At 38.7% G+C, this 12182-nt stretch overlaps 1 protein-coding gene across 5 annotated transcripts; it reads left to right on the top strand.

The window, feature by feature from the left end:
• Positions 1 to 43: 43 nt before the first annotated feature.
• lin54 (lin-54 DREAM MuvB core complex component) lies at positions 44 to 9522 on the top strand. 5 transcript variants are annotated; one of them, XM_008325539.3, is made up of 14 exons: positions 44 to 179; positions 2138 to 2922; positions 3546 to 3657; positions 3775 to 3905; positions 4094 to 4249; positions 5146 to 5338; positions 5699 to 5772; positions 5866 to 6063; positions 6159 to 6247; positions 6624 to 6695; positions 7019 to 7121; positions 7201 to 7338; positions 7433 to 7635; positions 8256 to 9522. In XM_008325539.3, exons 2-14 carry the CDS (start codon positions 2167 to 2169, stop codon positions 8455 to 8457), a joined length of 2427 nt encoding a protein of 808 aa, XP_008323761.1. In that variant the 5' UTR covers positions 44 to 179; positions 2138 to 2166; the 3' UTR covers positions 8458 to 9522. The 5 variants fall into 5 exon arrangements, with proteins under 5 accessions (XP_008323761.1, XP_008323765.1, XP_008323763.1 ...); XM_008325543.3 differs by lacking the exon at positions 44 to 179 and adding an exon at positions 204 to 391; XM_008325541.3 differs by lacking the exon at positions 44 to 179 and adding an exon at positions 410 to 535.
• Positions 9523 to 12182: the final 2660 nt, after the last annotated feature.

The following is a 12182-nucleotide window of genomic DNA, read 5'->3' as shown; positions in this document are numbered from 1 at the left end:
GTTGGTCTTGCAATTGATGGCCTTTGGCTTTAAGTGTTACGTGTTGTGACGTAAGCCCGTGAGGGCGTGGTCGGCCTGTGAAATGTCAGGGAAGAATGGCGCTCGGCGCGGTATTTTGAACAATCGCCCTTTCCTTTCCTCATTTTATCTGGAAACGTTGCTCAACGCAAAAATCTCCGGTAAGCTCGCCAGTCTTCTGCCCCGTTCTGGACTTCACCACGCGGTGTTCAGTGAAATGCTACATATTTGCGAATGTGTTTAAATGAGGAGTTATAATGTTGTTGTAGCTAGCTAGCTGAGGGTTAGCAAGCTCACTACTACGGTTGTAGTGGTCACTGGACTACCGCTCAGGAGGCTGATGATGATGATGATGATGATGATGATGAGAGGGGTGATGTCTACGATTATGTTAAATATGTAGATAATTCACACAAGAATAGCAATTTTACTGCAGCCGCTCCAATGTAATATTGTTTGCGCAGAAATAAAGTTTACAATGGGTGACTTAATGACATTTGGCCAACTCGCTGCAACGGTAAAGTAAAGCTCAGTTGACAGTTGTTTTGGTGAGACTAACAAACAGTAACACTGTCTCCGTGTGCTATTGAAAAGTGTCAGTATTTAGTTTTTCCACGATCCTTAGCTAAACCTGTATATAAATATTGGGTATTGGCAACGTTTACTGAGAAAATACTTTTTACTATGTGTAGTTGGACCTTGCGAACTAGAAACTGTTTACTATTTATCCAAATAAATAGTTAATCTGGTAAACTCGGCGGTTTAATTGGGTTTGTCATGTTCGTAACTAAGTTTCTGTGTTAGTATGGGGTATTAGTGAATGCTAGCATTGTTTATGTTGCAAGAGTTTATTGTTAGCTAATAGCTGTCAGTATCTGTCCTAGGAATGACAGTTTTAATCAGCAGTAGTCTAACGGAACGGTTATTGCACGGTTATTATTTTTGCCAATTGCATATAACATGTAACACCTCACCGTTACTACTCAGGGATAGTTAGCCGGGGAGCTAACCGAGCTGATGACGAGGTAAAAATGGCGGATCTTTCGAAATCCAACCCTGGCCTGAAATAGAAACGCAGCCAACAAACAGTACGGCGTATTTTTCTCTCTCTTGATCCCATCCGTATCTTATATGGTGCTTTGTTGAGGAAAATAGTACAGAACAGATTTAACTAAGTAAACAATAGAAGCTGTTGACCGTGGTTCTATGCGTGTCTCGACAATGGCTGGATTATGTTTTGTAGAGAGCAGCAGCAGGATAAAGATAAGTGTTCATGATCGTTGCGGCCTAGCAAATCTGCGGTCAGCTGTCAGCTTTCGTCAAAACAGTAAGAGTTAAATGTAAGTCACGCACGCGTGATTCTTAATCAAATCACAGTTGACTGTTAAAACAGTATACACAAGTATAAAACCGAGGTGTGTTTTTGTTTTTTATGCGAGTAGAGCCATAAAGTCCTAACTGGCAGCATGATCTTATATTTGTCTTCCAGTCATTTTAGGAAAAAAAAACTCTTACTGCTAAAGATGGCACATAATTATTGTCATAAAGTGGGAGGTTCATTATTCTGATTAGCATGAATGACCAAAAGCAGCTTTTAAGGTAATTTCTCACAAAGTTCTGCTGTTTCTGATTCTCAGCATTTTAAAAGAAGTGATAAATGCATTTTTCTTTTTTTCTCCAAATACTAGTTCTATTTTTGAACAAATGGAATTTGTACATGTATATTCCCTAGGTGAGTCTTTAGTTTGTACGTGATACATTGTCTTCTGTTTACTTGAAGATGGAAAGATTCCCTGGTAAGAAGAGAACACATGTTAGTAGAACCAGCAGTAATTTCTAATGTGTCAGCCAAATCTAATGTCTACTATGTTTTAAGTGCTTTTTTTGTTCAACATGTACTAAAATCTTTAAAAAACACATCTGATGAGATTTTAAACTATAAATAAATATAATTGGTATGTTTTAACTTACTATAACTGATCTAGGGCAGGTTAATGTAAGAGTGGTTAGTGTTCTTGCCTCATGTCTAGTATTGAGTAATTACAGTATATACTTTTGATTGTGACAATGGAAAAATATTCGTACTACTGTTATTTATTTTTTTTATTATTCTTCTCAGGACCGAGAGAGAGCTGAGACGTTTCAGGCATGGATGTGGTGTCACCAGAGCTCAACAGCCTTCTGCCTGATGAGATCATGGATACTGAGGCCATTGAGGTTGTCCCTCACTCCCAACCTGTCTCTGCCATGGTCCAGTCAGAAGCCAGTGTGGACACGCCAGTTCCCATGGAAACGGATACACCTGCAGAAAATCTGAAAGTGTGTCCAGATGCCACCTCAGTTAAACTTGCTCAAACTCTTTCCACATCAATATCCACACCCACACCCACAGACTCTGCACTCGGAATCAGCTCGGAAAGTCATGTATTAATATCAGGTTCACCATCATCCCTTCTTACTCTAAAACCAGCGCTGTCTATATCCACAGCCACCACTAAAACGACAGACAGTGTGACTGCCACGACTGTTTCTACCAGTGGGCTACAGAAGCTCCAGGCTCCCTTTACCATTTCTCCTGCCAACCACCAAATTATCCTCAACAAGGTAGCCTCATCACAGGCCACGGAAGCAACAAAGCCTGCAGAAACTCTGCAACAGGTCATCAAGCAAGATGGACAAAAATTATTGGTCACAACAATAGGAAAGCCAGGGCAGCCTATAGTGCTGCAGTTACCTCACATGACCAGCAAGCCTGGCGCTTCACAGACTTCAGGAGACCTAAAGTCTCCGGTACCACATTTTAAAGTGCTGACGATTGGTGGAAGGTCGGAGTTGAAGCCTGTGGTGGGCAGTCCTGCAAACCAGCTGACGACGGTTCAGGCCCAGCAGCTGAAGGCTGTACAGGTAAAAACTGTGAAAAAAGAAATCTAAAATGGGGGCTGTATATTTAAATTTGGTATTATTAGTATCATTTAACAAAAAAAATAATTTAGTTCTTAATTTTCACTCTTTATGATTATTATTGCATGTATAATTTCCCTTTTGGTTATGCAAAAACCCTCACTATTTCCTGGGGGGGGGGGTTCTATTTGTTGTAATGTATGATTTAAGAAGGAGGTTAACAAAACAATATTGTTTTATATGTGACCTTTTTAAATACAATCATAACATTTCTCCCTAAGAATCAATTATTAGCAATTTTTTTTATATCCCACATTTCAAATATTTCATTTGTCAGGATTAAATACATGTTTGTTCTTCACGACAGCAAAGTCCATACTGAAATTAATTACACAGTGTGAAATGTGGTGCTCTGAAAACACCCCCTTTAGTGACCAAAAGTTACTAATGGGTACTATTAACTACTATAACTGTTTCATTATTGATGTGTTTTTGATGTATTGATGACACATCGGTAATACATTAGTTAGGAACATTTAAAAAAAAAGTCGTTATCAAATGACAATGCTGTTTAACATTATGTTGAATGAATCAACGTGCACTGATTTATTGGGCTGTTTCCTCAGATTGCTAAGAAAACTCCAGTCTCCTCAGGCACACCAATCAAGTTTATCATCACAAAAACGGTTAACAGCAAAAGCCTCAGTCCTCAGACGTCAGTTCCTCCAGTTATAGCTGGTGAGACACTATGAACTATTTCACATTCTCAAGATCTGTTTTATTTTAATAACAGATTGAAATGCGATCTGTTCTCTGTGTATAGAGGAAATGTTTTCAGATCTTGTGTTGTTACAGGACGGGTTGTGACGCAGAATTCCCCGGTGGTGCCTGCGAGGACCATTACTCTGTCTGAGCCTCACAACAGCAGCTTACAGAGCATCCCTGGCAAAAAGATCGCCATCTCACCGCTTAAAACTCCCAGCAAGGTAAATACTACAGTTACCTTTATTATGATGTTGGTTCAGTAAATATATCACAGGAAAATGAATCTACCACCTTGCTCAGTTGGACTGTGTATGTGAACAAAGCCCAGATGCCTTGTGGTAATGCTAATGGGTCATTTACACTGGCTAAATATCTAATATTTTCTTACGTCTTTTCTGGTCTTTGCCAGGTCACTGTTGTATCTGTGGCTTCACCTACATCCAACTCCTCCCAGAAGTCGGTGGCGTTACCTGTCAACGTAGCACTCGGCCAGCAGATCCTTACAGTCCAGCAGACCACGCCTGTGTCTCCAGTCAAGGTGGCCACAAGCCAGCCCACTGTCCAGGTATGAGCCACCCAGGTCTGAATACAGCAGCTCTGAGGAACTTTTACAGCCTTGCTCCCACCGTTTTACAGAGAAAGTTCACAGGTTTAACCAGAAATCAATTGTAAAACAGTATACTTTGATATTTTAAAAAGCTACTGCTGAGTGAAAGTAATCTGTTTATTTTAGCCACTTGTTGTTAGTATTATTTTTCAGTGCTCTTCACAGGAACACATACTCATATACAAGGGGCAGTGGTGGCTTAGTGGTTAAGGAAGCAGACCTGGGTCCGGAAGGTTTCAGGTTCAGTCCACAAGCTGCCAAGTTACCACTGAGGTGCTCTTAGCATTCTCCTTATCATACTACATTCTGGTATTACAAGTTTGAGTGCAATAACAGTCAAATGATCACGTATCATATTCATATTTTTCCTGCACTTTATATTTTGAACTCTTCTAGATCTTTCTAAATGTAGTTGTTTTTGTGTTGTAATTTGTAAATTCCTTTTGTTCCCTACGCTGCTGCAACACAACAATTTCCCCAGTACGGGATCAATAGTTCAACCTTAACCTTAACCCGACGTCCTCTCCTGTCTCTGCTTTTGGGTCCACCAGCCTGGTTGTATCAACTGATAAGTAAAGTCAGTGAAAGATTAGTGAATACTAAATAGTTTGTTTTTGGATTGTAAATCTTCAGTCAGTGAAAGATTAGTGAATATTAAATAGTTTGTTTTTGGATTGTAAATCCTCAGTGAATTTATACTGTTGGTAATGTGTGATTACATCTATTAGTCTTCACCCTAGAAACTAAGATTGGAGAAATGTAAATACATATAAAATGATGACATATTCAACATGATTTCATTTCAAATATGAGTACACCACTGTGGTGAAAGTGTTTTCCTTTCTTTTTTTTAGAATATTAAACCTGTTCCATCCGTGACCGTCGGCAGCTCTCAGTTTAAGACCATAATCCCCTTGGCCACTCAGCCTACTGTGCAGCAGATCCAGGTACCAGGAAGCAGGTTTCATTATGTGCGCCTGGTAACAGCAACAACAGCGAGCAGCACAGGACAGCCCAGTGCTCCCAGTACCAGCTCCATACAAACAGGTAGCTGATGAACACACGTTCATGTGGAGGATTTTTTTTTTTTTTTAAATCTTTTTTGTATTTGACAATACTATATTTACGGTATTTAAATTATCTTTAGATATTGAAATATAGGTAGATATAGATTTACCAAGTTAGATAGACTGTGGGATGTCACCTGATAATATAGATTAGAATTGACTGAAGTCATCTTACTTATTGACCGGCTTTGGTCTAATATTCTTCTAAAGGCAGTGTTTTTATATCGAAGTTCAACTCGCGCCAAACACAACAATTCACACATGTCAGTGACTCACCGTTTTTGGTAGAAACTTCTAAAATATTATTCTGATGTTCTTCACTGTCCCCGATGCTCCACAGCTAAACCTGTGGTGGTTGGTACAGGACCAGTCAGGATGTCTGTCCCCATTGTCCCAGCACAGACTGTCAAACAGGTACTGTATACCATCACTGTATTTGTGCGAGATGTTACTGTGATATTTTCGGTGACTTTTCTCTTAATTATACATGAATTGTACTTTACATAGGTGGCTCCTAAGCCTTTGACATCCTCAGCACAAGTATTGACCACCACGCAGACCCAGCAACGCCTCATCATGCCTGCAACCCCGTTACAACAGATCCAGCCCAACTTCACCAACCTCCCTCCAGGCACCGTCCTAGCACCAGCTCCAGGGAGTGGAAATGTGGGCTACGCAGTCGTGCCTGCTCAATATGTGACTCAGGTAAGACAGGATGTAGTGTTGTATATGTAAAGTAGTCTGGTACAGGTATGGCTTGGTTAACTCTGTGTTGTTGTTTTTTATCTGCCGTTGTTTAGTTACAGCAGTCACAGTTTGTGACCCTCTCCAGTTCTGGTTTTACAACCTCCTCTTCAGTCCAGACTCAAGCCAGACTTCCACTTAATGGGTAAGATAAATCAGCAGCCACAGATACAAGACTTCAATACAAAATAACCCCAGTCTTGAAGCGCTTTTGAAAGTCTTGATTTTTATCTAATGCCCTGAATAGATTTCTGCAGTATAAAGAGTAAAAACATGATTCAGTGAATTACATTCCTTTGGTTGCCTTGGCAGATACAATGTTTTTTTTTTTTTTTAGATTTGTCATTATTAAGACCCTACTGAAATGTATACTAGAATTGAACAATTTATGTCAATAGTGTACTGTAATCAATCTTGATGAAATGAGTCACAGAAGCCAATATTCTAGATAATTTGAATCATGAGACTGACTAATCAGATGGAAATCTTTCAACTAATGAGGAATCTTTTTGTCACTTCAGTTTGACGCCAGCAGAATCGACTTCGAGACAAAGGAAACCGTGCAACTGCACAAAGTCACAGTGTCTCAAACTGTGAGTAAGACTGAAGCCCAAGACTACCATGTGTGCATGTGTGTTATTGTTGCTCATCAAATGGGTGGAGTAAGCATGTTTAACTAAAACAGATGTTAAATGAATTCAATTTCATTCTTTTTCCTCTTAGGCTTTTTTATTAATAGATTGTAGAAAATGCAGCAGCAGGTAGATATCGTCAGACTTTGTTAGGAATACAACAATTATAATTTAACATAAATGAACAAATTGTTCATTATAAACCAAGATAGGAATGCTTTTTTTTGACATAAAAATATTCTGTCTGTGGTTATTTCAGTAAAGAAGTCTCTTCTTTTCTCCAGGTACTGTGACTGCTTTGCAAACGGTGAATTTTGCAACAACTGTAACTGCAACAACTGCTTCAACAATCTGGAACATGAAACAGAACGTCTCAAAGCCATCAAGGTGAGGAAGAACTCCATCATGTTGGCTGCGTGACTTTAAGATGGATACATCAATACCTGACGAACTTTACATTCTACAGACATGTCTCGACCGGAACCCAGAGGCCTTTAAACCTAAGATTGGTAAAGGGAAAGAAGGAGAGTCGGAGCGCCGGCACAGCAAAGGGTGCAACTGCAAGCGATCTGGCTGCTTAAAGAACTACTGCGAGTGCTACGAGGTGGGCTAACGCATCCCTCTTTCTTTTCTTCAGGTCATCGACTGTATTCTTATTCATAACTTCAAATGGCTTATTTTTTTGTGTCATCTCAAAGGCGAAAATCATGTGCTCATCCATTTGTAAATGCATTGGCTGCAAAAACTTTGAAGAGAGCCCAGAGAGGAAGACACTGATGCATTTGGCAGATGCAGCAGAAGTGAGAGTGCAACAGCAAACTGCAGCCAAGACCAAGCTGTCCTCGCAGATCTCAGACCTGTTGATGCGGCCGACGCCTGTTATTTCAAGTGGGGGTGGAAGGTACATCAGCTAAGTGAATGGAATAAGCTGAGGATAAAACTGTTTTTTTTTGTCTGAGTAATACATATATATTAATAGACTAGTGAACACACTTCTGGACAGACTGTCAGTCTGGGTCAGTATTTAACTTTTTACGGCGGTGCCACTATGGCCCGACTGCAGTAAACTGCAGGTGTCAGCTGATGCTAACTACTCATTTGAAATCTTTTTTTTATATGGTAACTTTCTAAGTGTTGATTTTTTCTTTCTACAACAACTAAGTACAATATTTGTTGTCTGAGGAATTTGTTTTTTTACACCAATGAGTGTGAGTTTCAGTGGCTGGTCCTGTGATTGTGTTGTGTCAATACATCAACTGTTCAGGAGTTGGCTTCGATACCACAGCACCTAAAGTGCCACCGAGGATAAATGTGTTAGATTAAAGTGTGGAACAAATGAAGAATAAGGTTAGACAAAAGCTCTAGCCAGCACTGTGAGCTGGCTTTGGTGTTCCTGCAGCTTGACATCATCAGGCTCCTCAGCCCACACAACAGCTGGTGTCGTCACCACAGCTACTACCATGTCACAAAATTGTCTGCAGGGTATTGCCTTCCTAAAGCCTTGTTTTTGTTCCTCCACAGAATGCCATATACGTTCGTCACAAAGGAGGTGCTGGAGGCAACGTGTGAGTGTTTACTGGAGCAGGCCAAAAAGGCGGAACAGACTCACCAGCCTCAGGCTGAAGTAGAGAGGCTGATCCTGGAGGAGTTTGGACACTGTCTCATGAGTATAATCAGCTCGGCGGGGAAAGCCAAAGCAGACTGTGCCTCAATTAACTGCTGAGCAGACCATTCCTGAAGACTCTCCCTCCCCCCCGCTGACCTCTCACACCCTCGGGAGTTTCTCCTCATCAGAAGGCAGAACAGTGACCTGATAATAAAGGGAGTGTGTCCGTGCTGAGCTGAGAACAGCTGGAATAATAAACAGTCGTTTGCACTGTCCTTAAATGAAGGACAGATGGACACTGTGGTGTGTCAGCCTTCAGAAGTGTTAACCACACCTGTTCATCTGACCGTGGCGGACAGATGTGACGGAGTGACGTTGTGCCCTGGCAGAATACAGACTTGTCTTCACTTTATTTTCCAGACCAGGCCATAAAACAATCTGTTTCTCACACTTTTTCTTTTCCTTTTATATTCTATTTTTACTTTGTCTTTTCCATGTCTGTCATTTTGGTAAGAAACTTGTATGTAATCAGTGCATTTGTGCTTTTTGGCCAGACAAGCAGAAGATGTATCCATTGATATTTATTTTCATATGTGTTTGTATTCATTTTCAGCGCCAATATGTGTGGCTTACAGTACAGCTAACAGATGTTAATATTGTTATTATTATTATTATTACCCGCTTAGACTTAATTGTCTCAATGAAGATAAGTAGCGGTAGTTTGGGGTTCAATCCTAAATGCAAGTGTACATGGATTGCACACAAGAACACCCACATACACACAAAATGCATTACAAACAAACATGTATAGCTCTGGTCCAATCGTTTGACCAGACTGGCAAAAAGTGACACTGGCGCTGTTTTCTGTTTAACACTCACAGGTTTTTTGTACATTAAAAATGTCTTAAACTGGAAAGAAATGACTTCTCCACAGAGGTTGTCTTTCTGACAGTGCTTTGTCTCTTGGTTTGTCTCACTGTGAGCAACATGTCTCATTCTCAGTACAGCAGGTCCATGGATCATGAACAAATCATTTCTTTTTATTATTTTTTGTAAATCAGATCAGTCTTACCTTAGCAGTGACTGCTGTAGCGGTGTTCACACAGGGCTGTGTGTGTTCTGTGGTAAATCAGTCCCAGATAAATTATTTAATATTGTAATAAATAATTTAATAATGATAAATTGAATCAGACTATTTTTAAATGGAGATCCTGGACAGAGACCACTCTCCATGGAAAAGAAAAGGGCATGCCTCTGCTTTTGTGTCAATTTTTTTATTTATTTTTTTTGTCATTCTTATATCTGTGACTTTTGTGTCTTTCTTTTTTCACATTTTAACACAGATTCAAGAAAATATCAATATAAACCATCGCCAACAATTTGGAATAAAACTTGTACTAAAATGAGTCGTATTAGAAAATAGTCTTTGAATTAGAATTATGTAATGGCTTTTAATTAAATTATTAAAAATATAAATGCATATGAAGTGTTGGCATTTGCTCAACACTTGGCAGAGGCTGGACTTGGACCCTGTATTTCTCCAATCACAAGCCTGATTACTTAACTGCCTGCACCTGCCCTCCCTGAAAAGGTGTTTTTTTAAGGGAGGGCGTTTTTAAATGAAGGCAAATGTCAACTTAACAATAGGGTCAACTAGAATATTGCTGAAGTTGTTGGGGCTTTGCAAAATAATAATAATAATAACACATGGTGGCAGTAGTGCACCAATTAGATTTTTGCCAAGCGCTAAAGAAGAAGGCGCAGCAGCAGAGGAAGAAACAGGAGACGAAGAAGAACTCATGTCGCACTGATTTGGAAACGTACGTTTGTTTGTTTTTTTCTTTTTAAATTGTTTTCATTGTTGCCTGTTTATACGTCAAGCTTATGTTTAAGAAATCGGGTGTTGCTAACTTTCCCCTTAAAGTTACTTCGGTATAACTTTATAATGTGCAGTTAGCTCTGTATATTCTGCCACGTGGCGACGCTCGTGTCTGGATCATTTATGAAGTCTTCGTTAAAAACTTGTTAAAAGTATTAAAGTCAGCACTCTTTATATATATGTGTATATTTATGTGTTCATATATGTCTTGGCATGGTCGAAATAAATCACAACTACCGGAAAACGTGACAATGTGACGTAATGACAGTTTGGAATTTACAATTGTTTTATTGTTAAAAAGATATGCTAAACACGACTGCACATTAAAAAAACTCAGTTTTTCCGCTGCTATTCAATCTCCGTGTTATAAGAATTAACTGTAAAGGTATTTTGTGCATTTAGAGTGAACATTGTTGAATTGTTTAAGTTCCATTATTATATTATACTAATTCCATGATCTTCTGTATTTGCAGATCAACTGTTTTCCTGTGGTAAAGTTTGTGAATCGACCCTGAATGTGTATGTATCAGTTATCATTGTTTTAAAAAATACAAAACAAAAAACTACAATCCCAATGATTATGTCAATCACTACCCATCTGACCCACACTTATGTCTGGGGAAGATTATGTCTAAACTTTTTTATGAGGGTTTGCTCGTCATGCATGTTGCAGATGTAGTGAGTAGTGAATGCAGACGTAACTTGTGATTTTTGTTTTTCAGGTTTGACAGGTTGAGTTGTGCTTCTTGTGATGATTGACAGAACTTTTAGGCAGTTGGAATTTCAATAAACTGTTTTTGAAAACCTGGGTCAAATGTGTTGTGTGTAATCTGATCTTATTATATTTATTAACTTGTGAATTATTGAAATATTTAATCTTTCACATAATTGATCAGTAGTAATTTCATAGAAACATTTTGGACAGTGTCCAATGTTCTGTCAAACCACAGTTTAATTGCAAAACAATCATTCATTACATACCATTATATGGTTAAGTAATTTAGTTTAAACACTCGTCTGGTTATTGCGCATGTGTCAGACATTTTCTAAGCTAAAGTTAAGGCAACATTTTAGTGACAATGAGGTTTTGTTATTGACTGAACAATCCAAAAATACATGTTTATGTCAATTGTTGTTTTTTAAAAATGTATTTATTTATTTTACAAGGCTGCATTTAATCTAAAACCATTTCTGTTCACTGATTTATGTTGTGCTTCATTTGCTCTTATGTCAATAAATACAATCATGAGAAAATACATTTAATTAGAGGGCCCCGTTGTCAGTCTTTGAGTCATTTTAATGAATGGACAATAGGTCTCATACTCACATTAACTTTCATTTGTGCAAAGCTACGTTGATGTTAATGTGTGCACAGGTGGTTAACCTCTGTGTGGGAAATACAAGCGGAGAGATAGGAGACTGTAAAGTGGTGCCGGGGGAGTGTGTGAGGTCAGGATTAAGATTATGGAGAGTTGACAGATGGTCATCAATCCTGACATAATAGCAGGGTTTTCACTCTGAGGGACAAGGAAAGTCACTTAGAGGGGGGAAAAAAAACATTTTATTTCATTCAAAGCGTAGTCTCCTAGATATCCTTATAAAAACAAGATTGATTAATGAGAATAAATATAAAATGGATGGATTAAGATAACAATTGTGTTGAATCTGAGAAGAAAGAAAATAGATTGTTATAGATTGTACATTTTAATTAATACAACATTGTAATATATTTATACTTGAATCAAATGTTTGTTTACACGTACAAGGAATTTGCACAGATAAGACAATAGGTTGAAGTAAAGGTGATTCAAACTAAACTTGTAATTTTGCCTCTAGGTGGTGCTACATCCAGCAAACACAGGGCACTTTTTTTGAATGAGTAAGAAACATTAAAAACAACCTGCTGTCCACGAGTCTAGGCCATCAGTTATTAGAGTTTATTTTGGTATATATATTTTTTAGA

The sequence above is a fragment of the Cynoglossus semilaevis genome, chromosome 14 (assembly GCF_000523025.1).
Source record: "Cynoglossus semilaevis isolate Cse_v1.0 chromosome 14, Cse_v1.0, whole genome shotgun sequence".
Classification (NCBI taxonomy): Eukaryota; Metazoa; Chordata; class Actinopteri; order Pleuronectiformes; family Cynoglossidae; genus Cynoglossus; species Cynoglossus semilaevis.
Note: the sequence above shows the minus strand (reverse complement) of the source record. Positions and strands in the feature narration are given on the sequence as shown.